The 27,883-nt window shown below is 38.6% G+C and overlaps 2 protein-coding genes across 7 annotated transcripts in view; one reads left to right on the top strand and one right to left on the bottom strand.

The window, feature by feature from the left end:
* The window catches only part of CERT1 (ceramide transporter 1), a 129,248-nt gene extending 128,246 nt beyond the window's left edge, over positions 1-1,002 (bottom strand). For 2 of the 3 annotated variants that reach the window (XM_032625715.1, XM_032625714.1), the window contains exon 1: positions 470-995. In XM_032625715.1, the coding sequence (XP_032481606.1) occupies positions 470-565 (96 nt within the window). In that variant the 5' untranslated portion in view covers positions 566-995. Of the gene's footprint in view, positions 1-469 lie in introns of all 3 variants that reach the window. The other variant, XM_032625716.1, reaches the window with a different exon arrangement.
* A 193-nt stretch (positions 1,003-1,195) lies between these two features.
* POLK (DNA polymerase kappa) overlaps positions 1,196-27,883 on the top strand; it is a 75,758-nt gene continuing 49,070 nt past the window's right edge. Inside the window, exons 1-2 of one of the 4 annotated variants that reach the window (XM_032625711.1) lie at positions 1,196-1,294; positions 4,511-4,676. The gene's annotated coding sequence lies outside the window, so the exon portion shown is untranslated. Of the gene's footprint in view, positions 1,295-4,510; positions 4,677-16,323; positions 19,723-21,037; positions 21,116-27,883 lie in introns of those variants that run through there. The other 3 variants (XM_032625713.1, XR_004349071.1, XM_032625712.1) reach the window with 3 other exon arrangements.

Genomic DNA, 27,883 nt, shown 5'->3' with positions numbered 1-27,883 from the left:
TCTGTCTCAAAAGCAGGGTCTGCAGAAATCCCTCAACCCTATTCTGCTTGGCATCTCCAGACTAATCTCGTTTGAGAGGTCTGAGGTGCACGGTTCCCATGCCCAGTCCTTCGGGTACCGCTGTTGCCCAACCCAAATTGCTATACCCGAACAGCTGCCGCTCGGGGTCCCAAGTCACGGTGCGCATCCCGCTCCCAAAAAGGATCCGGGGTTGGGACAGGTCTTTCCCGGTCCCAGGCCGCCGAGCCCCAGAGCAGGCGAGGAAGACAGTCCCCTTCTGCCCCCACCCCCACCCAACCCTGGCCCGGGCACTCGTGCCGCAGTACTCGGGCCCACACCCCGGCACATTCCGCAGCCCCCGCCCCGGCAGAGTCTGTGCCTCGCGCCCAGCCCCACCCCATGCCCTCATCGGCTCGCCTCGCCGCAGGTGAGTCTGGGCAAGGGGTCCTCGGCCCCGCGGGTTGCTCACCTTGCTGAGGACCCCGCAGCGCTCCACAGGCGGCCCGGACTCCGTCTCTGGATCCTCCTCCGAGCCCGACGAGTTCCAGCTCTGGTTATCCGACATGGAGGCGCGACAGCCGAGCAGGAGACCGGCCCCCGCTCCCTGAGCTGCGCCGGCGGAGGCGCCCAGTCCCCGGGGTGAAGCGTCGGAGGATGGCAAAGGAAGGAGTGCCCGCTCGGGAGCAGGAGGGAGGTGGAGGCGGGACGAAGTGCGCCCGCCGCGCCGCCGCCGCGCCTGACACCGAGCGGACCGGGGAAGGAGGACGAGTGGCGAAGGAAGCCTGCCCTTCCAGCCGTCAGCCGCCGCCGCCGTCGTCGCCGTCGCCGTGACCCCTGCGCTCTGCCCGGCGCTGCCACCCGAACTCAGCCCCCTCGATGCCAACCTCGGGGTAAACGAAAAGGGGAGGAAGAGGGGAAAAGAAAATCTAGCTGCAGAGACCCAGGTCCACTCACACCTCCGCTACCGCCGCCATCTTCCTGCCTGGCCCACTATTTACCCTCCTCTCCCCTCCCCTCTCCCCTCCCCTTCGTCCTCCCATTCTCCCCCAGCTCCCCGCCCCGTCCTCCTCCCAACGTCTGACGCGACACGCCGAGGCTCGGAGTGCCCTCCCGCAACCTACCTCCTGCCCTCCCGGGTGACGCCATGTAGAAAAGTAGGAGGAGCGGAGAAAGGAGAAGGAGGGATGGGGACGCCACTGTGCTGCATTCTGGGAAGGACGCTGCTCCGTACGCCGCGCAGCCTCCTGGGAGTTGTAGTCGCGGTCCTGAGGCAACTGGAGAGAGAGTCGTGTTGGTAAGTTTTGCCGCCTTGGGGACGAGCAATGGGCGGGTGGGCTTCGTTTGACAGTTGCGTGACCCGTCCCCTCGGCCACGTTTCTATCTCAGCCTAATGTGTTTATGACGAACTTATGCCGGGCTTGCGGGCCCGGACGTGAGATAACTATGCTGAGGATGCCCGGGCTTGCCCTCCATGGCGGCTTCCCGAAAGCCCGGGAGTATCTTGCCGCTTGCCCGGACAGAAGTGTACCGGGCGCTTCCGCTTCAACCGGGGGCCAGGGGTTTGCGACCTCTCTAATAACAAGGGCGTTTCTTTCCGTCAAACCACCTCTGCGAATTTCGAAGGTCTTCCATCTCGCTCTTTAGAAGTTAGACTTCACACGACGTTTCCCTGTTTAGAAGGAAGCATTTAGTCCCTTCTCACCAGAGCAAGAGCTTTTCGTTGTTAGATTTACAGAGTTTTTATGTGGAAAGTAATTTTAAAGATGTCAGAGAATAAATGACTTTGAAGAGTTGTTAGAGTAAAATAAGAATGTGAGATGAGAGCCTGGAGTTTTCTCTTAGTTGTAAATGAGTGTTTTCCTGACACCCAAGTTAACAACAATCTCTACTGACCTGCCTTCCTCTGAAACAGGAGGAGTTGGAATAGAAACTGTCATGTATAACAAAAACCAAAGTGCACTGATCTTATTAAGTAATAAGGGATTAGGCAATAGGAGGCTGGCTTTTCTTTAAGACTAGAATTGAATTAGTGGAAAGACCAGTAGAAGATCTAACAAATCTTGTTTAGTCTCTTTGCATACATTATAAGGATAACTTTTATGGGGAGAGCTATAACTTTGTAGCTTCAGTTCTTTCATCCTGTTTGCTACTTCTCCATCTCGTCAATTTCCTAATAATTGCCAACAGTAAAATTACTTATTAAACCTTAGAAAGAATACCTGCTTACTGCAGGTGACAGGAGAATAGAAGTGAAATTTTGAGTCTAGGGGAAAAGGCACAGTGGCCGGAAATAGCGCTGGTAGCCAAAGAGGTCAACTTAACTGGGATCTTCAGGAAAAAAACAGAATGCTGGAAAGTGTCTCTGAGAAGTACCTATGAATCTTTCATTTTCCTAGATTTACACTTAAAAATGCTGGATCTGTTGTAAATCAGTTACAAATCATTTTTCCATTATGAAATCAAGTGACAATGCATAGTTGAAAGCCATTCAGATGAATAAAACCTTGAGATAAAGCTTTTGAAAATACTTTGTCAACATGTTAATTAAAACATAATCCAAATTTTGTCATTAAAAAAAACCCACTTAGCATATTTTTCCTCTTTATTGAATTAGTAAATTATACCTTTAGAATATCAAATATTGTAGCAATTAAATTTTGCTTTGCCTTCCGGTTACCTAATATAGTTGACGTCCTTTTTCTGATTCTTTTGAGCTCTAGGTTTTAAAATGTCATTAATCCCAAGGAAATGATTGTGAATTGTTGAGAACTCCACTTCATAATGCAATTTAGAATCATGGAAGCATAGTATATATTTATTTTTGTTTTATTTTAAAAAGTGTTTTGGCTGCGTTGGGTCTTCGTTTCTGTGAGCAGGCTTTCTCTAGTTGCAGTGAGCGGGGGCTACTCTTCATTATGGTGCGCGGGCTTATTGTGGTGGCTTCTCTTGTTGCGGAACATGGGCTCTAGGCATGCAGGCTTCAGTAGTTGCAGCACGCAAGCTCAGTAATTGCGGCACACGGGCCCTCGAGCGTGCGGGCTTCAGTAGTTGTGGGGCACAGGGTTAGCTGCTCCGCGGCATGTGGGATCTTCCCCGACCAGGGATCAAACCCGTGTCCACTGCACTGGCAGGCGGATTCTTAACCGCTGAGCCACCAGGGAAGTCCCTATATTTATTTTTAAATGGAACTTTCTATTGTATTTTATGCATTTCTTTTTTTTTTTTAATATTTTTTATTTATTTAATTTTTTGGCTGCATCGGGTCTTAGTTGCGCCACACCGGCTCTTCATTGTGGCGCACTGACTCAATAGTTGCGGCACAAGGGGTTAGTTGCCCTGTGGCATGTGGGATCTTAGTTCCCTGACCAGGGATCGAACCCACATCCCCTGCATTGGAAGGTGGATTCTTAACCACTGGACCACCAGGGAAATCCCTTATGCATTTCTAAGTTGTGTGGCTGTAACCACCAACACTAATATGACTACAGTATCCACTTAATCAGTAGGAAATTGTTTCATTGTATTTAAAATTAATATGAGAGAAATTGTCTTAAAAAATTTTTTTGTGGGACTTCCCTGGCAGTCCAGCGGTTAAGACTCCGCGCTTCCACTGAAGGGGGCATGGTTTCGATCCCTGGGGTGGGGGGGAACTAAGATCCTGCATGCCCCATGGCATGGCCTAAATAAATAAATAAAAGCTATTGCCACATTGTCTCTCTATACTTACAAGACTATTTAAAAATGTTTTTAAGTACAGAAGGATTTTTGTATATTGTTCAGAATACCACATTAGAGGTTGGGATTCACTTCATTTTTGCTAATGGGAAGAAATTGCAATACAGTAGTAAAATACATGAGCTTTCTCTTTATGGTGAGAGTGACAGCTTCTCAGTTTTCTCGCTAACTTAGAACCTTCCCCAACCTTCCTGTAAATATTCCATATTTTCTCTTTTAGTAGTTTTTTTTTAACTCTTAAAACTTGAATCCACCTGGGATTTATTTTTGCGTATGGAATAAGGTAGGAATTGTTTTTTAAGGACAGCCACTTGGCCCAACATTTTATTTAATAGCCTATTCTTATGCTTATATTTAATTTTTTTTTTTTTTTTTTTTTTGCGGTACGCGGGCCTCTCACTGTTGTGGCCTCCCCCGTTGCGGAGCACAGGCTCTGGACGCGCAGGCTCAGCGGCCATGGCTCACGGGCCCAGCCGCTCCGCGGCATGTGGGATCCTCCCGGACCGGGGCACGAACCCATGTCTCCTGCATCGGCAGGCGGATTCTCAACCACTGCGCCACCCGGGAAGCCCTCTTATATTTATATGATACACAAAATCTACATATATCTAGGTCTGTTTCTGGACTCCATTCTTTTTCATTGATCTACTTGTCTATACCTGTGTTAATACCATACTGTTTTAATTATTTAACTTTATACTATTTTCGTATATAATACCAAAACTCTCCTGATGTTCTTTTTCATTTGGATATTTTTGTATATCTTCTCTTCCAGATGAATTTTAGAAAACCTTGTCAAATTACATGAAACACTCTGTTGGAATTTGGATTAAGAATGCACTTATTTTATGAAGAAAATGACATCTTTACAGTATTAACTCTTAGCCTCCGTCAGGCACTTTACATATCTGATCTAACTTATTCCCTATAAACCACATAAGGTGAGCATTGTTGGGCTCATTTTAAGGATAATGAAACTGAAGCTCAGTGCTGCTAAGTAACTTATCCAGTGTCAAATAGGTACTAAGTGTTGGACTTAGGATTTGAACACAGATCTGATTTTAAAGATCATATTTTTTTCTTTGCTTCGGAATACCTCTAAAAGTGGGAAGAATTGTGTAAATAAATAGCATATCCTGTAGGTGAGTATATCAGAGCAACTATGCTCTTAATTCAACTAATGATTTTGCGCATTTCATTTATCCACTGCTTACATCTATGCTGTCTTATTTAACCCCAAAGAAGAATTTATTATTGCTATCCTATTTCTATTATTATTTCTATTTCTAATATTTCACATGAAGAAACTGAACCCAGAGAAGTTAAGTAACTTTCCAAAGGTCATACAGCAGTAAAGAGCATAGTTGCGGTTTGAGCCCAACTATCCTGATTGCAGCGTTCATTCTCATCCCACTAGAGTTCTTCAGTTCCTCTTCTTTCTCCCCATCTTCCACTTCACCTCATTCTCCCACCTTTTTTCTCCACAAAACACCAATCCCAAAGCCTTCATCCATACCTCACTCTCTCACTGCAATGACACAGAAGCCAAAAACCCAGAGGTGCTGGAAGTGAGAATCTTGCAATTTTACTGATCAACAGGTAGAGGCATGGAAGGGAATATCCAGTCGTGCCTCCCCCCACTCCCACCCCGGCTGCGATGCACGGATTGTCGGATCCTAGTTCCCTGACCAGAGATGGAATCTGGGTCCTTAGCAGTGAAAGCATGGAGTCCTAACCACTGGACCACCAGGGAATTCCCGGGAATATTTCTTCTTGATGCTAGAACTGTAGTAGGAGAGGATGTCCCAAGTTGAAATTGAAGACATTGTCTAATGTTTTTAAATGATGCTATAAAAAGCCTTCGTTAGTATCTTAGCCTGCCATAACAAAATACCACAGTCTGGGTGGCTGTGGTCCCTCTTCCTCTTCTAATAAGAACACCAGCCCTATTGGATTAGGGCCCTACCATTATGGCCTCACTTAACCTTAAATATCTCCTTATAGGCCCTGTCTCCATATACAGTCCCATTGAGAGTTAGGTCCTCAAAATATGAATTTGAGGGGAACACAATTTAGTCCATAACAGAGCTTATAGGTTCTGTATTCTCACAGTATTTATTATGGTAAAGATGCATTTGGAGTTAAATAGTCCTTTTTAGCTAACCTGGGAATTTAAATGTTCTTTGTAATCTTTATAATACTGTTCCCAACTGAAACATAACTAGTTAAAAACTGGGGATTTACATAAGAAACTTGATTTTGAAAACTTAGAGATACTAATCTATGAAATAGAGGTAATGATCTATGAGTAGCAACAGTCTAAAAACTAAAGTACAAGTGAACAAAATACAGCGTATGAATAAAACAACTGATTTTTTTTGACCTATTTTAATGTCTTGAATAATAATCTAGGTGGTGAAATTATGGACCACTTGAATTTTTCTCTTTGTACCATTTTGTATGAAAAAAATATATCACGTATGTTTGTGCATGTGTATATGTATCACTTTTGTGAGAAGAAATGGTAATTATAAATGATATAAATTAAAGATTAATCTCTTTACACAGTGTTCTAAATTAATTTTCAACTTAGAGTTGTTAATGTCCCTGTTTTTCCATATATTTTCCTCTTTACCATCAAGAGAATTGATGATTACAGGATTTCTTAAAAAGGCCCCATCATTGTCTTCAGAGTTATTTTCCCCAAGCTGCTGACCCCTGTCCTTCACATTTTGATACATACGTAATGACAGTTATGTCACAACTGCTGTCTCACTGACAAGGATTATGTGAAGCATCCCGATTTTTTAAATGAAAAAAGTGTGTGTTCTTGAAGCAGTGAAATATGGTACAGTCGGCCTTCCCTATCTATGGGTTCTGCATACTCGGATTCAACCAACCTTAGGTCAAAAATATCCAGAAAAAGAAAAAATTGTAGAAAGCTCCAAAAAGCAAAAGTTGAATTTCCTGCCCACCAGCAACTATTTACACAGCATTTACATTGTATTAGGTGTTATAAGTAGCCTAGAGATGATTTAAAGTATACAGGAGGCTATGCATAAGTTATAGGCAAATACTGCACTATTTTACATAGAGGTCCTGAGTATTCCTGGATTTTGGTATCCGCAGGGGGTCCTATAACCAATCCCTTGTGGATACTGAGGGAGGACTGTACTTGGTTTTTTAAGCATTCCCCCTTCTTTTTTCCCCCCTAAGAGCACTATTTGTAATTTTTAGAATATAAACATATAGAGACAGTCCCCTACTTAAAATGATTCAATTTAGTATTTTTCGACTTTATGATGGTGCAAAAGCAACACACATTCAGTAGAAACCATACTTTGAATTTTGAAATTTGATCTTTTCTCAGGCTAGCAACATGTGACATGATACTCTCTTGTGATGCTGGGCAGTGGAAGCAAGCCACATGATCATGAGGGCTTAACAACCATTCTGTACCCATACACTTTTCGCTTTCAGTATAGTACTCAGTAAATTACATGTTCTGCTTTTCGCTTTCAGTACAGTACTCAGTAAATTGCGTGAGCTATTTAACATTTTATTATAAAATAGGGTTTGTATTGGATAATTTTGCCCAACTGTAGGCTATTTTAAGTGTTCTGAGTACATTTAAGGTGGGCTAGGCTAAGCTATGATGTTCAGTAGATGTATTAAATACTTTTCCTACCTAAAGGTATTTTCAGCTTATGGTTTATTGGGACATAACCCCATCATAAGTCAAGGAAGGTCTGTGTGTGTGTGTGATGGGGGGGATACTCTACCATTGTACAAATTGCATTTTTAATTTAACAGTGTATTGTGAACATCTATTTCGTAGCGTTTTTTTTTTTGTCGTTGTTGTTGCGGTACGCGGGCCTCTCACTGTTGTGGCCTCTCCCGTCGCGGAGCGCAGGCTCAGCGGCCATGGCTCACGGGCCCAGCCGCTCCGCGGCATGTGGGATCTTCCCGGACCCGGGGCACGAACCCGTGTCCCCTGCATCGGCAGGCGGACTCTCAACCACTGCGCCACCAGGGAAGCCCCGTAGTGTTTGTTTTAATGACTGCATAGAATTCCTTTTTTGATGGGCAATCAACATTTTTCATGTTTTGCTATTACAAAAACACTATAAAGAAACACTAGTTTAACTTTATTTTTGTGCACTTGTATAGCTCTTTTTTGGGGGTAAATTCCCAATAGTGGGCTGCTCAAACAGAATATTTTACAGTGGGAGACTATCAAATTGTCCTCGAAAAAGTTTGCATTAGTTTACGCTGCCCAGTAGTGTGTCTGAGTCCTTCCTCCCCGCCCTCCCACCACCCTGCCCTGCCCCAATACTTGAAGACAAAGTATGGTGGTAGGATAGCATTTGAGCAAGCTATTGGAAGGAGATAATGGTAGGAGGTTACAATTTCAGAATGAACCACATTGGAATACTTCTATCGGTGTTTATTTTGGTTGACCAGTTGGATATTATACTATTATTGATCTTATCAAGGCTCTTTGACTAAAGGAATCAGAAATATGTTTGGGGTAGCTCAAATAAGAGAATGTTATTGTAGAGATCTCTGAATCCTCAGCTGGGCCGCGTACACGTATTTCAATACTTGGAAAATAAGGATTTGGTGTTTTTCTATTCATCTCTGGGGCTTCATGATATCTTTCATCTCTATGTTCTTGTGTTCTCAGTCTCAGTTTATTTGTCTCTTCAAATTTCATCTTGCATGTTGTCCAACTTGTTTTAACTACCTGTCAGTTTCAGGGCTCTCTCAATGTCTCTTAGTTCAGATTCTTAAAAGAAATAGGTAGTTGGCCAGCCAGTGCTCTACTCAGCTTTTCCCAAAAGTGTGGAATGTAAGTCTACTTCTTCTGTGGTTTGTTGGGAGTGGAAGGCCAACTGGAAACAATAGGCATATCTAGTATATATAATTTGCATTATATTCTAACTGTAGTGGTAAGAAAAGGGGCATTCTGAGGAGAAAGAATTATTTAACATATGTGAAAATCTCATTGTCAAGCACCACACAGATATTAATTCTTTTCAAAGGCATAAGCACATACTAGCACATGATAAATGGTTAATATGTGCAGTATTAGACTGCATATATTATTTTGTTCCACTAAAACATGAGTTTAAAATTTTTTATCCACTTTTTTTCTAATTTTAGTCCCCAGAGTAGTGCTCAGCACATAGAAGGCAGTCAATATAATTAATATATTTTACCTTATCTTTCAGTTAATAATTTAATTCAACAAGCATCTAATATGCAGGATATTAATGCTGACTACTGTGGGTAGTTTTTGTTGTTATAAATTTATTTATTTTTGGCTGCGTTGGGTCTTTGTTGCTGCACGTGGGCTTTCTCTAGTTGCGTCGAGCAGGGGCTACTCTTCGTTGCGGTGCACAGGCTTCTCATTGCGGTGGCTTCTCTTGTTGCAGAGCACGCGCTCTAGGTGCATGGGCTTCAGTGGTTGTGGCTCACGGGATCTAGAGCGCAGGCTCAGTAGCTGTGGCGCACGGGCTTAGTTGCTCCGCGGCATGTGGGATCTTCCTGGACCAGGGCTCTAACGCGTGTCCCCTGCATTGGCAGGTGGATTCTTAACCACTGCGCCACCAGGGAAGCCCTGTGGGTAGTTTTAAAATCGTGACAGATAAAAAAAAGAGCGAGGGTTGTGGGGGTCTGCATTCAAGGAGATTAGAACAAAAAACAAGATAAGAAAGGTATACATGTAACTATAGTATTTTGTAAGTTAAAAGCAGGTAACTTTTACTCCTACCACCTGACAGTGATAAATCCTGTTCTCTAATCGTGTTATCTAATCCTACTTCTACTGGATCTCTGTAGGCCACCTGCTCCAGGTCTTTTTAGTGAAGACAATGGTTATTTGGAATTTTAAAGGAAAAAAGGATTGTCCTCCTTTGCTGATCTCTTTCCACCAAGTTATCATGTAAACTGTTTAATGAGTCTTGTCACATTAGAAATATTATAAATTGGTAGATCTTTTTATGGCTTATAACTCTGTGTGTGACATTCAGCATGTCCCCTAAATGAAGTTCAGAAGTTTAAAAGATTTAAGAGCTCCTCTGCAAGCCTTTTTCCAGTTTAGCCTGTACTACTTGCCCTTTTGAATGCTTTTTTTTTTCCTTTTCCTGTTTTGACTATTAATCAATCATATTAGCCTGTTAGGCTTAGTGTTCCTGTCAGGCCTATTAAAGAATCGTGTAGTTTCTGCCACTATGGTGATTCTCCCTGAGTTCAGAGTGAGCAAGCAGACACTCCCTGGGTGAATCCTAGGGCTTCATCCTTAATAACCATATGGCTTTGGTTGTGTATTAAATAAATGCTAAGTTAATAAATGGCATTAGTATAACCAGTCTTTTTATTACTATGTATATCCCAATTGTTGTGGTGTTATATGCATTTGTAAAATGATATTTACATAAGTATATCAAAGTGGATATTCATTTATGTAAAATGTGAATGCGTCTGTGTCCATTTCTGATGATGTAAGCACCAGTTTCAGAAATATTAGGGGCTACAAGAAACTTGCATGTATTCATCTTTTATGACATTATACAGAATTCTTTTGTGATATCTTTGTGAGTGTATTCAAATAAGGAGGTCGTATACAAACCTGTAAAGTGAATGTAGGAATATTGAGGGCATTGCTCCCCTATGTATCTTAAACTTTTGAGTTGGTGCAAAAAAATGATTGCATTTTACCTGTCAATAGTCAACATCTGGCCTGCCTATCTCCCAAATTAGTGATTTTCTCTTAGACTTAGATCTTTACAGGTATATTCATATCCAGTGTAAGTAACCCAAGTGTACCATCTATGAATTAACTTAATTAAAGGATCTGTCAAGTTTTTTAAATAGTTGAACAAATTTTCTGGTTGCTGAGAAAAATACCGAAAGCCGATCATAAAATCTAGTTGAGTAAAAGGAGCCTTGTAGTTAATCTGACCAGTTTATGTGCATTCTTTATGTATGAATGGTCCCCACAGCCAGACAGCTGCAGAATTTCTCTCCTTCTTATATATGCTGGTACTATTTTTTTTTCCTCATTCCTCCCCTTCCCCTGCATTACTGTTGTTTATATGTGTTGTGCATTACTATTGTCTGTCACTATTTTTCTTCCTTTTCTGTTCTTCCTCTACTGTAGCAGTCATTGGCAGTAGTGATGGGAAAAGCAGAGGAGGGAGTAGGTGAGAAATAGTGAGAAGCTGGAAGAAGTAAAAGCTGTAATAGAACCTTCATAACATGCTTTCCATCCTGTTGTAATTGACTTATAGGAATAGTGAAAATTATGTTATGCCCATTCTTAATTCTTACTTCGATCCTTTTTCCCACCTCACTAGCTCAAGAGCCCTGAAAATTCTCACCATTTTCCCCAGCCCTGTGACTGCTCCTCATATCTTGGTTTCAAATATAGGCTTGATGTCCTTTTACTATATCCCAGTCTCATATTTTTTTCCTCAATTATGATTCTAAATGATTAGTAGCACTAAGTTAGGTTATCCCTGTTGTGATGATGGATATTTAACTAGGCATTGCCAATATTTATTTACCTTGCTTACTTTCTTTTTCTTTGCTCTGTTTCTAACTCCATTTGGATTGGAAGACTTTGTTTTATTGACATCAATTATTATTATTATATTATGTTCATACTGCTAGGACTTGCCTGTTACTCTGATCCTTAAGGTGAGTTTGCATATATATCTTAGACTTCCTTGTGTGTTGATTTTTACCATTTAACTTTCCAAGGACAACTTTATTTGAGGGGGGAGGGGGAGGTTCTCATTGATACCTTAATACACTGCATACAGCTACTTAGGAATAAGTCACATCTCATGGACAGTTCTAACATTCAGCATTAAGACTGATTTCAGAAACAGAATTTCGAAGAGCATGTAGGCTATCCTTCTGTCCTGTTTCCTGTTCAGAGGAAAGCCAAGTCAGGCCTGTTCTAAGCAGAATTATTCTTTCTTACTGTTGAATAAAATTGAAATTGTATTTCATTATCTTTTACTTGTATCTATTTGGTTTCGTGGGTTAAAACTTGTCAGGGGTAGTTGTCATTTAATAGGTTTCACTATAACAGTAAAATATACTTTAGTCTAAAAAGTACATAGTGTACATATGTAATAGATGAACAGGGATATTAGTGTCCACTCTCTGCATGTATACATTTCCTTTCTGTTTTTCTCCCCAAGGTTTTGAGTCTCTAACTTTTAACCTCTTTTCATTACATTGAGAAATTACATTGAAAAATTATTTTGTTGATATGTTAAAGCCATACTATATAGAGCATTGTGGTATTCTTAAGTATTGGTAGAATCTTCATGATAGTTATTTTGTAAATGTGTTTGCTTCCTGTTTTTCTCCCCACCCCTTTCATTGTTTCACTTTTACTGTAATTTCAGGTCCTCTTCTTCTTAGTCAAGTAAGATGAAAAATATTATTATGGAATATGCATGCTGTTATGGTGATATAGTTTATTAATATACAGTTATCTTCATCTTCATTTAAAGTATTTATTAAAGAACTTGCTATATGATGATCCTGATTAAGGTGCTGTAAAAATGAGATATATACGACATCTTTCATAGATTCATTATTTTCTAGCATACAGAAATGTATGTCTAAGAATGTAGACAATAATGCTAGACTGTTTCAAAATATAGACAAAAATAAGTAATAAAACTATTGATATGTTTTTAACAGTTACATTATTATTAAAGAGCAAGTAAAGCTTTAAAATTACCTGTCACATAGTGAGTGTTCAGTATATATGGATTAATCGAATAAGTTTAGTTGGTTGATGATTGAAGGGAAGTTGTAGGAATTGCAATTAACAAGGCCCAGGAGAAAAATCACTAAGCACTGTTAAAATTCATGAGAAACTAAAGAACCAAATTCTATCATAGTTTTTTTAAGAAAGAAGTATCATTTGTTAAGGACCTACTCAATGTCAGACATTGTTTTAGGTTTATTACATTTAGTATTCATTTTTTCACAAAAATTCTGCAAGATAGACATTATCCTTATTTTACATGTAAAGAAACTAAAGTTTAAAGAAGTTAAATAAGTTGTCCAAGGTCCTAGCTAGTAAATAGTCTAGCCTGGACTTTTGAACTTCAGAGACTTATACTATGTACTTTTTTTTTGCGGTACGCGGGCTTCTCACTGTTGTGGCCTCTCCCGTTGCAGAGCACAGGCTCCGGACGCGCAGGCACAGCGGCATGGCTCACGGGCCCAGCCACTCCATGGCATGTGGGATCTTCCCGGACCAGGGCACGAACCTGTGTCCCCTGCATCGGCAGGCGAACTCTCAACCACTGCGCCACCAGGGAAGCCCTATACTATGTACTTTTAATATATATACAGTTTTCTCAGTATCCTCTGGGGGTTGGGTTTGTTTCCAAGACCCCAAGGGTGCTCAAGTCCCTCATATAATAGCAGCATAGTATAGTTGGCCTGCCATATCTGCGTTCCACATCTGTGGATTCAGCCAACTGCAGATGCATTGGTTGGTTGAATCCCCGGAGGTGGAAACTGCAGATACCGGAGGGCCAACTTTATTTAGACAAACAACAACTATGATTAGTATTATTAAACATTTAAGCACCTGTTACTTTCTAGGTATGTTGCATACTTTTTCTTTAGTTTGACAATTTTCTTAAAAGAAAATTCATCCACACACATTTTCAAGCTGCAATAACATATTATGTAGCCAGTCTACAATTTTTTTCTATGACTGATAACTAAAGGAGTGTGTTTGCTAGCAAGACTATGTTCTAATTACCCATAAATAATTTTTTAAATTAATTAAATTTTTGGCTGCCTTGGGTCTTCATTGCTGCACACAGGCTTTCTCTAGTTGTGGCGAGTGGAGGCTACTCTTCATTGCGGTGCGTGGGCTTCTCACTGCGGTGGCTTCTCTTGTTGCGGAGCACGGCTCACGGGCTTCAGTAGTTGTGACTCGTGGGCTTACTTGCTCTGCAGCATGTGGGATCTTCCCGTAGATCTTCCTGGACCAGGGCTCCAACCCACGTCCCCTGCATTGTCAGGCGAATTCTTAACCACTGCACTACCAGGGAAGTCCCTACCCATAAATAATTTAAGTGATCTCTAGAGCCTGTTGCAATCATCCTTTTGTCCAATGTTGATAAAGGAGTTATGTATTGATTTAACTCTTTTGTATCATGAAAAGTAGTAATTTGCATTTATTATCATTTTATTTTTTATGTTTTGGAGTAATTTATGAATAATCTTGAAAAGTAACAATAAAGGGATAGTGAACAACATTGTTATTAGAAATTGTAATAAAAATCAAAACTTAGTAAACATAGGTTTTTATTTCATATTTTCCTGAAATAGGTAATGTCCTTTGAAAGTAACTCTAGCTGCTCATCGACTTTTATGCATGATCCTGGAACTACCCATTTAAAAAATAAAGATCCCAGGGCTTCCCTGGTGGCGCAGTGGTTAAGAGTCCGCCTGCCAATGCAGGGGAGACAGGTTCGAGCCCTGGTCCGGGAAGATCCCACATGCCACTGTGCCTGGTGGCGCAGTGGTTAAGAGTCCGCCTGCCAATGCATGGGAGACAGGTTCGAGCCCTGGTCTGGGAAGATCCCACATGCTGCGGAGCAGCTAAGCCCATGCGCCACAACTACTGAAGGCTGTGCTCTGGAGCCCACGAGCCACAACTACTGAGCCTGTGTGCCACGACTACTGAAGCCCGCACGCCTAGAGCCATGCTCCGCAACCAGAGAAGCCACCGCAATGAGAAGCCCGCGCACCACAATGAAGAGTAGCCCCCACTCCCTGCAACTAGAGGAAGCCCGCGCGCAGCAATGAAGACCCAACGCAGCCATAAATAAATAAATAAATAAATATCCCAGATTTCATATGCATCTTTAATAGATTCTAGCTTATCATTACTTCTGGCTCTTTATCTTGCACTTAGATCATCCAAATACAATAACATTAAAAACTTTGACCTCTCATAATCTTGTCAAAGAAAAAAAAATTTTCTTTCCTTCATAATTGTAAAACATTTTCATTTTTATATTTATAAACACTAGTTAGAATGAAGGCCAATAAAGTTTTCACTTCTTCACCATCTATTTCTTTGCTATCCCTTTTGTATAATATCTGCATTAAGCATTTGTGCACTTACAAACTATATTAAGTAACAGTGCACAAACATCATAAAGGCTGAAAGAACAGTGTCATACATCCTGTTAGCAAAATGGGATATTCCAAATTCTTGTTGCAAAATATGCTGTGATGAAGTCCTTCCTGTTGAATGACAAACTGGGTGGGAATGCCATATTTGCTTTTTATTCTTAAAAGTGAATTGTTTACTCATTGATTTTTGAGTTTCAGAAAATATATCTATTTGAATCATCTGAAATTTCAGTCTGAGATTTTGCTTATAAAATTAATTTCACCATCATTATAGTTTAGAATGCTATTAATCTCTTTACATTTATCTTCTGATTTGTCTGATAATTGTGAAACTCTTCTGTCAAATTTCCTCTTCTTGCCAGTATGGGCAGAAAATGAAAAATTTAGAACTCTCAACTATGTTTAATGAAAACTACAAAAAAACAAGCCCCCCAAAACAAACAAACAAAAAAAAACCCTGCAAAAATAGTGTCTTGGGGCTTCCCTGGTAGCGCAGTGCTTGAGAGTCCGCCTACCGATGCAGGGGACGCGGGTTCGTGCCCCAGTCCAGGAGGATCCCACATGCCGTGGAGCGACTGGGCCCGTGAGCCATGGCCACTGAGCCTGCGCGTCTGGAGAGGCCACAACAGTGAGAGGCCCGCATACCACAAAAAAAAAAAAAAAAAAAAGTGTCTTTATGCTTCTCTTTACTTTCTTTCAAAGATATGATACTATGGGCAACACAATAAGAAAACTGAAGAACAATGTAATAGTGATGATTTATTTTACTACTAGATCATCTTTCTAGATGGTTCCATTCCATTTTCTTATTATTTGAAAAAATAATTGATTAGTAATGATTAAATAATTCCTAGGATGATAAAATAACAAGATATAGGAAGAATAAAACCCCTAAGATACCATAAAATATCTTCAGTTTATAGAGATCACCATAATGTATCTTCAGTTTACAAAGGATTCAAATAGATCCTTACAGAAATTGCAAGATGAGGTGAATTTTATTCTCATAAAAAAAGAATAAATTTTTTTGTTCTTTGGAAGATTCCTAAGAAGGAATAAGATTTGAAATATCAATGCTTACAATAAACTTGCTCAAAGAAAAAAACTCGAAAACTACAATTGAGTCTAATAGATCTTTGTGGTATACCAAGAGTTAATATGACCACATTTCTAATCTTATTTCATAACCAAATCTGAACTAGTTAGAGTAATTTAAAAAAAGTATAAAGTATATAATAAATATCTGACCTTAGGGACACCTCAATAGGTCATTTTTGTTAGAAATATCTAAAATATTAACAGAATTTTTCGGTTTTTTCACATAAAAAATGCATGGCTATCATGTATATCCCATTGTAGCAAGCATTTCACAGTGGAACCATACTTTATACATCATGATCTAAGAGGATTATCAAAAATCAACCGGAATTCAAGGGAATCAATGACCAACATGGGTTATTATTTACTTTAGCCTCAAGCAGACATATTAAAAGATGTACGAAGTAAAGAAACGCTGGTAAATTCCAGAGGCAAAGCCCTTCTCCACAAAGCCCTTTGCTTCTTTCTAGGGATTATTGCTAGTTTTTTATGGAATGAGAACCCAAACTATATTGTGAGTAAGATTAGTATAATGCTTGATATTTCGGGTATATAATTCAAATAAATTTTGTAGGTCATAGTCTTGGAAAAGAAATGTTGGGAATTTTTGAAGCCTTGGAAAGCATTTTTTCTCTTTCTCATTAGGGGAAATTTTAGAAAAAGAGAAAAAAATTAAATATATGCAATATGAGGGTAGGAGGGGATGAGGAAGGCAGCCCTGCTGCATATCAGAGACAGAGAAAACCTTCAGATCTTTAAAAGGGCAGATGAAGAGGAAGCAGGAGTAGAAGGAACTGTTCACGGAGAATATAGGAACCTGGTCTAGATCTGTCCTTTGAAGGAAGTTGTGTGTCTAGGCACGTCATGACCAAACTGTTGAAACCAGAGATTAAGAGGAAAAACTTGAAAGCAGTCAGAAAGAAATGACACATCAAATATAAGGAACAACAGTTTGAATGACTGTGGTCTTAACAGATACAATGGAGACTAGAAAACAGTGAAGAGACATCTGAAAAGTACTGAAAGAAAAAACTGTCAACTCAATTCTATGTCTGATAAAAATATCTTTCAAGAATGAAGGTAAGGGACTTCCCTCGCGGCGCAGTGGTTGAGAATCCACTTGCCAATGCAGAGGACACAGGGTTAGTCCCTGGTCCGTGAAAATCCCACGTGCTGCGGAGCAACTAAGCCCACGTGCTGCGACTACTGAAGTCCGCATGTCCTAGAGCCCATATACCACAACTACTGAAGCCTGCGCACCTAGAGCCCATGCTCCACAGCAAGAGAAGCCACTGCAATGAGGAGCCTGCGCACCGCAATGAAGAGTGGCCCCCGCTCACCACAACTAGAGAAAGCCCACATGCAGCAACGAAGACCCAACACAACCCCCCCTAAAAAAAAAGAATGAAGGTAAAATAAACCTACTGGCATCTTAGGCAGTATTTATATATTTAGTGTACAGATTTAAAATGTGGGCTCTGGAGACAGAATCTGGATTTGAATTCCAGCCTGGACACCTCCTGTGATCATGGGTGAATTACATAAATTCTCTAAGCCTCAATTTCCTTATATATTTTACTAATATTTGCTCTGTTGGGATAATATCTAAATTAGTGAATAATCATGAAGAATAAATTAGAGAATGCTTCTCAAGCAGTTAGTACCTGCCTAGCATATGGTAAGTTGTTAGAAAATGTTATTGTTTATTCATATTTTCTATTTTCATCTGTTTTATTTTTTCCCCCAACTTTAGAGAGTTTGGCTGACAGTACTGTAAAAGAGAAATCATTTTTGCTGCTACTTTGACTTGTACCAAGACCATACCTAAGAAGCTCTCATTTTCAGAGGAAGTCTTTCTTTTTATGAATAATGCTTTCCCTTTATTTCATGTGTCACTTTAGGGAGAAATATAGGACCTTTTATTTATTTATTTATTTTTGTGGGGGGACAAGGTTCTGGTCTCAAGATATAATCAGTACCCATTTTGTTTTCAGTTTCATTAAAGTACAATTAACTTTATTTTTTTAAAAAAATGTTTATTTATTTGTTTGCAATGGTTCTTAGTTGCAGCAGGCGGGCTCCTTAGTTGCAGCTCCAGGCCTCCTTAGTTGTGACATGTGAACTCTTAGTTGTGCCATGCAAGTGGGATCTAGTTCCCTGACCAGGGATCGAACCAGGGCCCCCTGCATTGGGGAGTGCAGAGTCTTATCCACTGTGCCACCAGGGAAGTCCGTAGGGCCTTTTATTTTGATAATTGATTTTTATTTAAGTTATTAGGTAAGACAGTGCCTGGTAAAAACGAACTGTTTATTTTAGTTGCTATGATTATTGAAGAAATTGCCCTTTGGATCACTAGGAAGATCTGCATTTGATCCCCAAATGCATTTTTCTTTGTATAGTGTTTCTCACATTTCAGGATACTCTTTCAAAAGTTCCTGGTTTTTAGAAAAGTCTGAATGAACATCATATTTTCATAATTTTATTTTAGTTTTCTTGTTATTATTTCATATTCTTCATCTGAAGACTTCCTAGGCTTTTAGAGAGTTTTCAAGACCATGATGTCATTTAAAAATAAATTTAGACCCTAACTTGTGCTTTCTGTTACAGTGAATGTATGATATTTTATCTATTATCATTCACACCACTTTGATGTTACTTCCATATCAGTCTACAAAACAAGTACTCTTCTTTTTTTTTTTTAATTTTACTAATTTTCTATTTCATCTTCTTTGTATTTATAGTGTAGTGGTTAAGTGTGATGGCTTTGAAGCCAGATCTGAAATAGTTGCAAATCTCTATGACCTTATCTAAGACATTTACTAAATCTGCACTTCTGTTTCCTCATCTCTCCAGAAAATTAAATAGGATAATGCATGTAAAACACTGTAAGATCCAAATACTAACTTTTGATTGCATTTAAAAAGACTTAACTGAGGTGTTACCATTAATTTTATTGCTTCCTGTATATTAATCTGCCCATCAGCCACTCATTCAGCATACATGTATTAAATAACAGGCTCAGTGACCTAGCACTGTACCAGTTTTTGCCCTCTTGGAAGTTTATATTCTAGTTGTACTAAGTATAAAAAATATTGCCTAATTTTTTTTGCACAGATTCTAGGACAAAAAGTTATTTGGCATAAAAGTTACTTAGTTGATCAGTTTATTAGTATGTTTTCAGTTTTCACCTTTATTCAAATGAAAATGGGGAGTTCCTTGGTGGTCCAGTGGTTAGGACTCTGGGAACTAAGATGCTACAAGCTGCGTGGGGCAGCAAAAGGAGGAAGGAAAGAAAGGAAGAAAGAAAGAAGGAAAGAAGGAAAGGAAGTAAGGAAGGAGGGAAGGGTAGAAGGAAGGAGGGAAGAAGGAAAACAGCTGTTTTAAAGCACTGCTACTCAAAATGTGGTCTGTAGACTGGTGGTGTTCCATGCTGAGATAATTACAAAATTTGATAGTAAGCTGTAAATATATATATATATTTAAAAGTATATATGTTAACTATCTCACCGTTTCTATGCATCAAGAATCCTGGTGGGGCTTAACTGAGTGCCTGTGGCTCATAAGGTTGCAGTCAAGCTCTTATGCAGGGCTGAAGTCTTATCTGAAGACTTGATTGGAGGAGGATCGACTTCTAAGCTCACACACATGGAGCTCCTCGCAGGGCTGCTTCACATGGCAGCTGACTTCCCCAGAGTGAGTAATCCAAGTGAGAATGAGAATATTCGAGATAGACGTCACATTGTTTTATAACCCATTCTTGGGAATGACATCTTATCACTTCTGCTGTATTCTGTCTTTAAGAAGTGGGTCATTGAATTGCACATAGTATTTTTTTGTTGTGCCTTTTTCTTGTTTTTCCTAGCATCTGTGAAGTATTATTAAAGATAATTATTTTAGTAGTATTAGGAAATGGGTATTTCATTTATAAATGAAATTTTGTTTCTTGTTGTACTTGGCAGTAAAGAAATGAGTGCTTCACATGCCTCAAGCTACTGTCAACGCTTGACCAATTTTCATAATTTTATATCATGTGCAGATTTAATAGCAGGGTTAGCTAACCATAATTTACTGGCATTGGGCAGGGGCTTTTTGGCAAAAATATTAACTTAGTAGGTTTTACAAATATGCTAATGCCATTATGGTTTAAAATTCTGAAATCTGATAAATTGAAGTTCTCCCTTTAGTAAAAACCAATACTTTATTTTAACAGTTTATAATTATAATCACATAGCAAGAAGCCAGATTTTAAGTCCCAAAACAAGGTTGCTATTAGTCTTAGCTCTAAACCTTTGAGTAAAGGAGGTAACAAGTTATGTGCTTCTAATCTCTGTTGAAATAAATGGATGCTGTTTTCAGAGTCTGCTTGACTCCCAACCTTTCAGGCTGGTAAGGAAGGTAGAAACATTTCCAATGATTATTAGATTGGAAATCAAAAAGAAAAATTCCATAAGGAAACCAAAGCAAGGGATTCATTTTCCTTTTTTAAAGAAAATTACGGTGTCCTACAGAGGCAGAGATACATCTTGCTTACCTGTGAAGGTTATATAATACAAGTGCATTTTTAGATTAAGGGATGAAAATTATTTGTTAATGTGAGCATTTAGCAGATATTTACATTTTTAGAATATACATGTTCTAAACTAGAGTTCCAGAGATTGTCTTGGGAATATTCTGGAATTTAATTAAAAACCTTACTCTGAAAACTTGATTTATTCTTACAAGTATATTAATGTGATTTTTTTAATATTAAAAATGCATTTATTTGTCAACCTTCATTAATATAAAGTATTTCTGTACATATTCTAGACAGTAATATATGTGATTTTTAAATCAGCCATGCCAAACATGACAGTACATTCATACAAGTTAATCATTATGAGATTGAATTCAACATTAGGTATTAATATTGAAATTTCAAATATGTCTAGACTTGATTACCTTAATATTATATTCATACACTTAAGGTAAACTAAAATATAATTGCTTGGTATCTTGACTTGAATTTTAGGATCATGTCAGTGGTATAGCCTTAAATGCCATGAAGAATATTCCCTTTTGGTTCACTGAGTTCCACAGGATCCAAAGGGTGGGTGCCATTTGTTCTTTCCAACTTCCCTAAAGTTAGGTGGCATTTTTTGTGTATGGAGATGAGGGAGAGTGTGTGTGTGATTTTTTTTCACTGTCATTTATTGAGTAATGAAGATTTTTCTTATTTTTCTATCATTTCTCAATCGATTACAGGCTCATATTTACAGCCAGGCCTGTAGGCTTCATCACATTTTAGAGAAATAAGTAAGAATGAAAGTGAGAGGAGAGACTCCACATTTGTTGCATGCATACTATATGTTTACTGCACTGTGGGCTCTTATATATCACACATTTAATCCTCAGAAACCCTGAAAAGTAAGTTTTGCAGAGCAGAATACCAAGATTCATACACCTTGAAATCACATAAATTGCCTAAGAAGACACAATTTAGTTAAGTTTCACAGTTTAAGTTTCAGTTCAGGTCTTTCTGGCTTCAAAGCACATACTCTTTTTTTTTAAATAAATTTATTTATTTATTCATATTTGGCTGTGTTGGGTCTTTGTTGCTGCGCTCAGGCTTTCTTTAGTTGCGGCCAGTGGGGGCTACTCATTGCAGTGCGCAGGCTTCTCATTGCAGTGGCTTCTCTTGTTGCAGAGCATGGGCTCTAGGCATGCGGGCTTCAGCAATAGTTGTTGCACGTGGGCTCAGTAGTTGTAGCTCACGGGCTCTAGAGCACAGGCTCAGTAGTTGTGGCATACGGGCTTAGTTGCTCCACAGCATGTGGGATCTTCCCAGACCAGGGCTCGAACCCATGTGCCCTGCACTGGCAGGCAGATTCTTAACCACTGTGCCACCAGGGAAGCCCCCAAAGCACATACTTTTTGCACTGTGTCAAAATTCCTCTTAGAACTGAACTCTTTTTATTAAGTCTTCTGAATATTAAAATAAGCAGTTAGCATATTTAGATCTAGTTATGAAAAAAATAGGTATCAGTAAGTCTGGACTACTTTTGCTTTTATGGGTTAATAACATTAGTTAACATAAATGACTTATTGTATAAGAGATGATAGTTTAATAAATTATTCTAGCTCAGTGTTTTGCAAGGGTTTTTAAATTTATGCTCCTTTCACAAACCTTCCTTTAATGTTATTTGATGCTTCAGAGCAAATTTAGTATCACTAAAACCAAATCATTATTACCCCCCCATTTATAGCATATAACCCTGAAAGAGATCATCTCATCAAGAATAATTATTTTTGCTAATTTAATATAAATTCCAGATCCATTGTTATCAGATGCTCTTCTATGTCATGTCTATTTAAATGTATTTTCATAACTATGTTAGTAATAGTTTACAAATAGGTTGTTAATTTTTAAAACCAAAGTTCTTTTAACAGAGTATAATCTGAACAAAAGTCAGATACTTATGGAGTTTTTTATTTATTAGGGTGGGGGGGAGGCATGTGGATATATTTTAAATCATTTTGGGTTAACTACTACAAAATCACAACTTCTTACTAATTTTTTTTTCCTATGATTGGCAGATTTTCTGGATGTTTAATTTAAGTTTTTGTTTCTGGTTTTCAGGCATGTATGAGACCAGGAAGAAAACATAATAATAATGATTTTTAGAGCCTGACTTCTTATGGAAACCATCTTTTAAAATTCATCAATAGTAAACAATTGTCAGCTGAAAACTGTTAGTTCAGTCTTGGAGTTGGTAACAATTTCAGTATATATCAGTGTTCACACAGGTATTTCTAAGGAATCAGGAGAACCAAAGAAATGAATGTTATTATTAACTTTTCCTTTTCTTTAGGCTACCTATTCTTTTACTTTAGTGATAGAATATATATGAAGAAATTATAAGAAAGCTGTACAGCATTTGTAGAACAAAGATTTAAGGAAAAGTTTGTGATTTCATGTGAAAGGGTTACGTTGCTAAAAATATTTTAAACTCCTGCCGTAGACTGTTAGAGCTATGAGAAATTTAAGAAATCAGCAGTGGATCAAGATTAGGGCTCAGAAAAAATTGGAGCCATTTGGCAGAGGGGGTAATTGAAGTGATCATTTTCCCAGGATAGGAAAATAAAATAATATCCTGTACAACTCTTTCTGACTTTATTAAATATTTTCCTTCCAATAATATAGGAGATAGTATAGTGATAATATAATAGTTGAAATTTCCTACTAGTGGTGTAACCTTCCCTTATTATCCTGGCTTCTTATGCAATTCTATATTAAAATGGTAGCATTTGAGATTGTAGAATTTTAAAAATTATTACAGTACCCAAATGGTACCACAAGAGAACCTTTTCCTCCTTTTCTAAGACCATATGTATTCAACTATCCCTGAAGGTTTGTATGCTTTACTATATACCTCAACTAAAACAATTAATCTGTTTGGTATCACGTCTACAAAAGTAAATATTTTTGCTGACTTGATCTAATACCCAACGAAAGAACCTCTTGGCCTACCTCCTTTGTGTGAGTATAAACAAAGTTTTCCTTGTTAAAGAACCTGGAAGACTTTTTACAAAATATGCAACTCATCATCAGAATAGGAATGTATAAACTGAGCTTTGGGAATTTACCTTTGAACTGATTTTTTTTTTTTTTTTTTTGGCCACACCACACAGCATGTGGGCTCTTAGTATCCCAACCAGGGGTCAAACCTGTGCCCTCTGCATTGGAAGTGTGGAACCTTAACCACTGGACTGCCAAGGAAGTCCCTGAACTGATGTTTAGTTAATGTGTTTTGTATCAGGATATATTTCATTCTGTACTAAGAAGCAGATAATTTCAATTTATTATTCTCTAAGTGCGAATGTTATACATCTGTAGGATTATGTAGAGTGTAGGGTTTTTGACTGCCTTCTGTCTCATTCATCTTTGAAATAAATTAAATTAATAGGCAACTCAGGAAGGAAAAAGACAATTGAAGAGAATATATGCATGGTTCTCTCTTAAAGAATAGACCTTAAATCCTTGGTGAAAGGTTGAGGGTTTTTTTGGCCAAGCCATGTGGCTTATGGGATCTTAGTTCCTGAACCAGGGATTGAACCCAGGGGACAGCAGTGAAAGCGCCAAGTCCTAACCACTGGACCGCCAGAGAACTCCCAACTTAAGTTTTCTTTTAGCATACATCCCCTTGGTTTAAGATCTGTGGGGTTACATAATTTCTGTTATTTCAGTGATACACATAAATTTTTAAATATTGCAAATAATCCTATCTCAAATAATTTTGAAATTTTTGTACATCTTATTTTGAAAAGATATAAAAAACTAAAGCTAAAAATACAGAGGTGCCTCTGTACTTTAATTCCCATCATATAGAAATTGTAGAGACTTCCCTGGTGGCACAGTGGCTAAGAATCCGCCTGCCAATGCAGGGGATAGAGGTTCAAGCCCTGGTCCAGGAAGATCCCACGTGGAGCAACTAAGCCCATGTGCCACAACTACTGAGCCTGGGCTCTAGAGCCCGCGAGCCACAATTACTGAGCCCATGTGCCACGGCTACTGAAGTCTGTGCATCTAGAGCCCATGCTCCACAACAAGAGAAGCTACTGCAATGAGAAGCCCGTGTGACGCAACGAAGAGTAGCCGCCGCTCGCCGCAACTAGAGAAAGCCCGTGCACAGCAATGAAGACCCAACACAGCCAAAAATAAATTAAATAAATAAATTTATTTTTTAAATGTTAATTTCTTTAAAAAATTGTAGGCATGCAGTTTGAGTATATATGTTCATATATGTGTGTGTAAAATAATTGGAGAGGAACATGTTAACAAATTAATCTGTTAAAGTCTTGGGGTTGTGATTTTTTAATTTTCTTGAAAATTTAAAAAACTTTTTTATAAGAAATGAAAATGAGGTCTTCCCTGGTGGTGCAGTGGTTGAGAGTTCACCTGCCGATGCAGGGGACGCAGGTTCGTGCCCCGATCCGGGAGGATCCCACATGCTGCGGAGCGGCTGGGCCCGTGAGCCATGGCCACTGAGCCTGCGCGTCCAGAGCCTGTGCTCCGCAACGGGAGAGGCCACAACAGTGAGAGGCCCGCGTACCGCAAGAAAAAAAAAATAATAATAATAAAAAAGAAATGAAAATGATAAAGAAACTTTAAGTCAGGCATTAATTTGGAAATTACTACATTAAAATTAGAGTAATATTCTTAATTTGATACATTTAATTCACTGTATTTAAGTGTAGATTGTAAAAAGAACATTTAACCACAGTCTGAAGTTTTATAGTGGGTGCTTAATCTGTTCAGATATTAAATATTTGAACATTTGAGGGATTTAAAAATAATATTTGTTCTTAAGACATATAAAGGTTTTCGGGGGTGGTGGTGGTTATTGAGTTTGGTTATTTACAGTATGTTAGAAGTAGGAAGCAAGCTCTGTCTGGGAGCCTACTATAGTTCAGTTTTCCCTCCTCCTCTTTCCCCTCTTCCTTCCCCTCCTGCTTGATCCTCTCCTTCTCTCTCTCTGTTACCCTTAGTATATTTTACCTGTTTCCTGGTAGATTAATTCCAGGTGACTTTGGACAATATGCTAAGCACTTTTGATACTGTTTACATAGTTTTGTGTGGTTTTTATACGGAGGAGGAACCCTACCACAGAAAACTTCTTTCTTAGAATTCCTTCTGAAAAATTCTAATTTTCCTTTCTTACTATCACCAAAACAGAGGTTGCCCTTACATTTTTAAACTGGTAACCAGAATAGTCAGTGGTAGAATCAGACTGGAAGAATTTGAATATTTTCAGAGAAAATGTGCTTTTAAACCAATATGCTAAACCACAGGAACCCAAAGTTCTTTCCTTTGAGGTGTGCATTACTGTTTGTGCAGCTTCTGAATTGAAGTTAACAGACTGTATTCTGTAATATTGAACTATAAAAATGTTTGACTATTCTCTTTCTCAAAAAATTTTTTTGTTTGTAAGTCACAGTTATATCCATTCATAGACCTTGGGACTATATATGTGACTATATGTGAGTGCATAGTAATCGTAGGACAAATACTTCTTTGGAAGCAAAACAAAATTCATCTATATGATCTGTGAACATTAGCTTTTTCTCAAGGATGCTCACAGTGTACCCTGTTCCCTTTTAGAGTCTCTTTATCTTAAAGAGCGAAGTAAGAAAAGTAGGACTAGTGATTTTCACAGCTCTGGAAATTTGGCTTAACTTTAATAACAATAATAAATAATAAGTATTGATTGTGAGTTTATCATGTACCAGACATCATACTAGGCACTTCCATTATATGCTGTCCGTACAAAGCCATTTGAAGTAGTACTAAATCTCACTTCCCAGAAAAATATGGAATTTATCATACTTTGTTATATTATGTGATCATCTCTGCTAGAAGCTCCCCCTTTCAATTTGTGGACTTCTAGATAAAGAAACTCAGCACTAATGGGAAGAATACAGATAACCAGTGCTAATGAGAAATTTTAGAAATTTGAAAATAACAGAAATACTAACCAATAACAACAAAAGCAGACTCACCATAGTAACACAAATGATAGTACCAAAAGGAACTCATAGAGATCCAAGTATACTAAAACTTAGTATGTTATTACCTTTGTCCATTGATTTTTGTTAGATTTAGATATAATTGAAAAATATTAATCAAACAAATTAAATTTAACAAAGTAACTTAATTTCCCAAAGTAGAAATACCAGCTAGAATTTTTTAATATTAATGGAGCCTAGCAAACATTCTAATATGTAAATTCAAAATATTCTTATAAGAGAAGTCCTGAAAGCTTTAATAAACCAATTTAACCATGAAATATCATAGGAAAATAAGGCTTATAAAATCAAAAGTGGTTAAGCTCATATACTTGTCCTTACATATGTAATATTGAAATAAGGGAAAACAAAGTATTTTTAAATTAACTTCAGAAAAGCAGTTTTTCTCCCAATCTTTTAATGTGATTATGTGAACTTGCTATGTGAATAAAAGAATGAGAAAATGATATAAACTGAGTTTGATCATTTAACAAATGTTTGTTGACCACCTACTCTGTGCCAAGCACTGTTTGAGGCATTTGGTATACATCAGTGGGGGAAAAAGTTCCCTGCCCTCATGGAACTTACATTTTCACAGGAGAGGTAGACAATAAACATAATAAGTAAGTAAACTATGAAAAGCAATGGGGCATTGGAAAGAGGGTGTAGGAGGGATAATCAGGCTACAATTTTAAATAGGGAAGTCAGGATATGCCCTTATTAAGAAGGTGACATTTAAGCCAAGACTTGAAGGAGATAAGGGGGTTTAGACAAGAGGATATCTGGCCAGAGAACCCTCGAGGAGGAAGGAACAGCCAGTGCAAAAGGCCTCCAGGTCAGAGTGTGCCTCGCTGATTTGAGGAACAGCAAAGTTGGAAAGCAGTGAGCTAGGGGGAGAGTATTAGGTATGAGGGTAGACAGGTAATAGGGTACAGGTAATAGGGATAGACAGGTAATAGGGATACAGATTCAGTAAAGATTTGGGGTTTTATACTGGAGTGAGATGAGGTGCCATTGTACAGTTTTTATTAGAGGAGTGATATGACCTAACTCATGATTTAGAAGAATCAGTTAGGCTACTGTGTTGATAATTGACTATAGGAGGGCAAGGGTAGGAACAGAGACTATTTAAGATTATTGCTGTTGCAATAATCCAGGCAAGAAATAATGGTGGTTCAGACTAGTGTGAAAGCAGTGAAAATAGTGAGAGGAGGTTACATTCAGGGTGCATTTTGAAAGTAGAGCCCACAGGATTTCCTGACAGTTTGGATGTGGGGTGTGATAAAGAGGAGAGTCAAGAATCACTACAAGG

Source organism: Phocoena sinus, chromosome 3 (genome assembly GCF_008692025.1).
Source record: "Phocoena sinus isolate mPhoSin1 chromosome 3, mPhoSin1.pri, whole genome shotgun sequence".
NCBI classification, from domain to species: Eukaryota; Metazoa; Chordata; class Mammalia; order Artiodactyla; family Phocoenidae; genus Phocoena; species Phocoena sinus.
This window is presented reverse-complemented; position numbering and strand designations above follow the sequence as displayed.